The sequence below is a fragment of the Loxodonta africana genome, chromosome 2, assembly GCF_030014295.1.
Source record: "Loxodonta africana isolate mLoxAfr1 chromosome 2, mLoxAfr1.hap2, whole genome shotgun sequence".
Taxonomy (NCBI): domain Eukaryota; kingdom Metazoa; phylum Chordata; class Mammalia; order Proboscidea; family Elephantidae; genus Loxodonta; species Loxodonta africana.
The window spans coordinates 199504843-199509101 of record NC_087343.1 but is presented as its reverse complement, the minus strand read 5'-3'; the positions used below and the strand labels follow the sequence as shown (position 1 = coordinate 199509101).

The 4259-nt window shown below is 42.6% G+C and overlaps 1 protein-coding gene across 1 annotated transcript; it reads right to left on the bottom strand.

Moving 5' to 3' along the window:
* Positions 1 to 1862: 1862 nt before the first annotated feature.
* LOC100671335 (olfactory receptor 2T27-like) lies at positions 1863 to 3301 on the bottom strand. The gene has a single exon (XM_003404919.4). The coding sequence runs from the start codon at positions 3113 to 3115 to the stop codon at positions 2165 to 2167; it is 951 nt and encodes a 316-aa protein (XP_003404967.4). The 5' UTR covers positions 3116 to 3301; the 3' UTR covers positions 1863 to 2164.
* Positions 3302 to 4259: the final 958 nt, after the last annotated feature.

The window sequence follows — 4259 nt, the reverse complement described above, 5'->3', positions numbered from 1 at the left end:
AAGACCAGACTTAATGGTCTGACTAAGACTAGAAGAATCCTGGAGGTCATGGTCCCCAAACCTTCTGTTAGCCCAGGACAGGAACCATTTCCGAAGCCAACTCAGCAGACATGGATTGGACCGGACAATGGGTTGGAGAGAGATGCTCATGAGGAGTGAGCTACTTGCATCAGGTGGACACTTGAGACTATGTTGGCATCTCCTGTCTGGAGGGGAGATGGGAGGGTAAAGGGGGTTAGAAACCGGCAAAATGGTCATGAAAGGAGAGACTGGAAAGAGGGAGCGGGCTGACTCATTAGGGGGAGAGTAAGTGAGAGTACGTAGTAAGGTGTATATAAGTTTATATGTGACAGACTGACTTGATTTGTTAGCTTTCACTTAAAGCACAATAAAAATTATTTAAGAAAAAAAACCAAAAAAAAGATCTTAAAATCTTTATCATATTAAGAAAATGTAAGCAAAAATAAACACAAAGTATCATAGAGGTGTGTCAGGAAATTTATTAATAAAAATATTTTTGGATTGTGAAAAAATGTATATAAACATAGAGTTGCCATATGACCCAACAACTCCACTCGCAGGGAGATACCCAAAAGAATTAAAAACACAGGCTCAAATGAATTCTTGTACATACATATTCATAGCAGCACTATTCAAAATAATTAAAAGGTGGAAACATACCAAATGTCCAGCAGCAACTGATTGGGTAAGCAAAATGTGGTATATCCGTACAATGGAATATTATTCAGGTATAAAAAAAAATGACACACTGATACGTACTCAGCTATAAAATAGGAATAAGGACTTTATAAAGCTGCAAGAAAGATTAAGTAAAATAAGATGTGTGAGATGTCCAGCACGGAAAAGGTGCTCAAGTCAATGGCAGCCTTCCATTCTCTGGTGCTTTTCCTCTACTCCTGACAATGGCCACCCTAGAAAACGTATTTCTCACCTATCTGGCAATCTATGGTATCTTAAATATTCTTTGCCAACACCTTAATTCAAAGGCATCAATTCTGTTTCGGTCTTCCTTATTCAATGTTCAGCTTTCACATGCATATGAGGCAACTGAAAATAACCATGGCTTGGGTCAAGAACATCTCAGTCCTCAACATTGCTTTTTTTTTTTTTTTTTAACTCTTTTAAGAGACTTTTGCAACAGATTTGCCAAATGAAATATGTCCCTCGATTTCTTGACTGCTGCTTCCATGTTCGTTGATTGTGGATCCAAGCAAAATGACATCTTTAACAACAACATGGGTGGAACACAACAGTCCAGAGGCTTTAGTTGAGGAATGAGTGCCCCATTCACCCTTGTCAGTCAGTAGACGGCTACCCCTCACTGACATTTCCATCTGTACCTGTGGGGATTTAGGTTTCCAGCCTTAGCATGAAACCTTTCTTAGGTATCTCCATGACACCTCTTTGACCTCTTCCTATCACCAAAACAATGTTATGGGGCCTTTCTTGGTACCCACATCATACACTGAGTGCATGTATCTGACGATTTATAGCAAATTTCACTTAGCTTACGGTCACTCTTGAGTTTCTACGTCACAGGCCAGGTTTTCTGGAAGCAGACTTAGACAGGATTTGCATGCAGGAGCTTTATAAGACAGTGCTCTCAGGCCCAAAACCTATGATGAGGGAAGGGAGTTGAGGAAACAAAATTGGATAGAAGGAGAAGTTGCTTGTGATACCTCAACTTATCCTATGGAGAGCTCAAAGCTGGAATGATCCTTCAGGGTTATCCCAAACTGAGGCAAGGCAAGGGGGTCTTCATACACCTATTGATCAGCCATGGGATTCAGGCAGCCCCCAAGGAGAGGGCATGACTGTGGGCATAGTGGCTCTCTTCAGCCACGGTTAACCCCTAGAGAGGGGTGCTGCTGAGAGCTGTCACCTGCTGACTCTCCCAGGAGCTGTGGGGATAAACATTTCTGTCTGTGTCTTCCACTTTTTGTAACGCCTTAGGCCCAAGCCTTTCTTACTTATTGCCTACACTCAGCATGAATCTGAAGGATTGAATCAATGTGCTAATCCTGATTAACTTTGGTCAGAGTATGCCTTTTATTTTTAGTAAGCTACATTTCTCCTGTATCAAATGATGCCATTAGCTAATCCAAATTCCCAAGTCAGGAAGCCCATGTCTGCTGGTGTCAACCTAGCCCTGTCCTTCCCCAAAGGAACACCTTCCCAGGAGTTTCCTCAGAGCCCCAGTTACTTCCTTGTTCCTCAGACTGTATATGAGAGGGTTGAGCATGGGGGTGATCATGGTATAGAAGGCGGAAACCACCTTGTCCTGCTTCGAGGAGTGGTAAGCCTGGGGTCGCATGTAGGTGATCATGGCAGCCCCGTAGAAGAGGGAGACCACTGCCATGTGGGAGGAGCAGGTAGCAAAGGTCTTCTGCCGGCCTTCGGCAGAGCGCATGCAGAGCAGAGCCACCAGGATCCGCAGGTAGGAGGTAGAGATGACAGAGAAGGGTAGGAGAAGCATGAGGATGCAGCAGACATAGATCATGGTCTCATAAAGGGAAGTATTAGTGCAGGCCAGCTTGAGCACAGTGGGAACATCGCAGAAGAAGTGGTCGATCTCCTGGGAGCTGCAGTAAGGGAAGCGGAGGGTGAAGACAGCCTGGATCAGCCCGTCTACCAGTCCAAAAAGCCAGGAGCCTGCTACCATGATCCAGCAGACACGACGGCTCATGACCATCGAGTACCTCAGTGGGTTGCTGATGGCCACGTAGCGATCGTAGGCCATGAAGGCCAGCAGGAAGCACTCATCCCCCAGGAGGGTGAGGAAGAAGAGGATCTGGAGCCCACAGCCTGTGAAGGAGATGGCGCCACCACCCAGGAGGAAATCCACAGCCATCCATGGCACAATGGTGGAGATGAGCATGAGATCCATGAGGGACAGCCAGCTGAGGAAGAAGTACATGGGGCTGTGGAGGCGGGAGTCAACGTGGATGAGGAAGATCATGAGCCCATTGGCAGACAGGGCCACCAGAAACATGACCATGATGATGGAGAAGAAGAAGAAGTGCAGCGGGGAGTGAGTGAAGAGGCCAAGGAGGATGAAGTGGGGAATGAGAGTCTGGTTTCCCACCCAGACCATTATTCCTGCAGAAGGGATGCACCCAGGGAGGGTTGGGATCTGAAAGCAGGAGATTTAAGTTTAGGGCTGTAATATCGAGGACACTCTAACTTTGCCTGATATATTTCCCTCTTTAAATGTTACTTAGTTTAGAATAAAAGGCTTGGCCTCTTTATGAAAAAAATCTCTAACAAAGATGTAGATTGGTTTTTTCTTTCATTTTCTAGGACTTTCTGACATTTTTGAAAAGAGAATATTGAGCTATTTATTGCTAAAGTGGGCAACTGCTTCTGCTTCTGCTAAGAATAGGTATCTATTCTCCAGTTCTTGTAGTTTTTGTTATCTCTCACAAAGCTCTAGGCCAGTCTCACTTCAGGATTTGCTTTTATAAGAAAAAATATGAAAGCAGCAAAGGAAGTTATCAGCTGTATGAACTGGACACCTTTGATAATGTCTCTGAACCTTGGCTTCCTTATCTTGAATTGGAATAGCTATATTAACTTACAGAGTAACAGTAAAAATTGGAGATGATAACATAAACAATTCCCAAGCATTTAAAAATGGTGATGGCTAGCATTACATGAAGATTTTTCACGTGCCGGGCACTGCAATGAACACTGTTGCATCCTTGCATTTAATTCTTGTAACTAACATGAAAAGATAGAGCTATTGAGGAAAATATATATACATATATGTGTAGAGAGAGAGAAAAAGTATTCCCATGTGTTTCTAAAGACTGGAAGGAAATATGCCAATATATTAACAGTGTGGTAGAGTTAAGGGTTTTTTTTTTTTTTCCTCACAATTTCCTAGAACTGTACAAATTTTCTACAAGGAACATAGAAATATGATTCATTTTTAAAGCAGTTACACTATACACAAGATCAAAACAAAAATCAACACGTTTCTCATATAATACCAATAACCCATTAGTAAAAGCAATAGAAAAAATACATTTATCTTCTTCACAATTGAAACAAAAACTGTGAAGTAGCTAGGAAAGAGCCCTATGCTAAAAACGATAAAACTTTAGTGAAAACACGGACAAAAAAAATTTGACCGAAAGTCTGAAGAAATGGGAAGGTATGCATATTCTTGGATAGAAAAGCTCAAACTGTAAGGATGTAAATTCCCCCCAAAATTAGTCTATAAAGTCCATGTGACA

Bases quoted from the DNA above. Each gene is read 5' to 3' on its own strand.
- LOC100671335 (XM_003404919.4), bottom strand. From the start codon at position 3,115: ATGGTCTGGGTGGGAAACCAGACTCTCATTCCCCACTTCATCCTCCTT.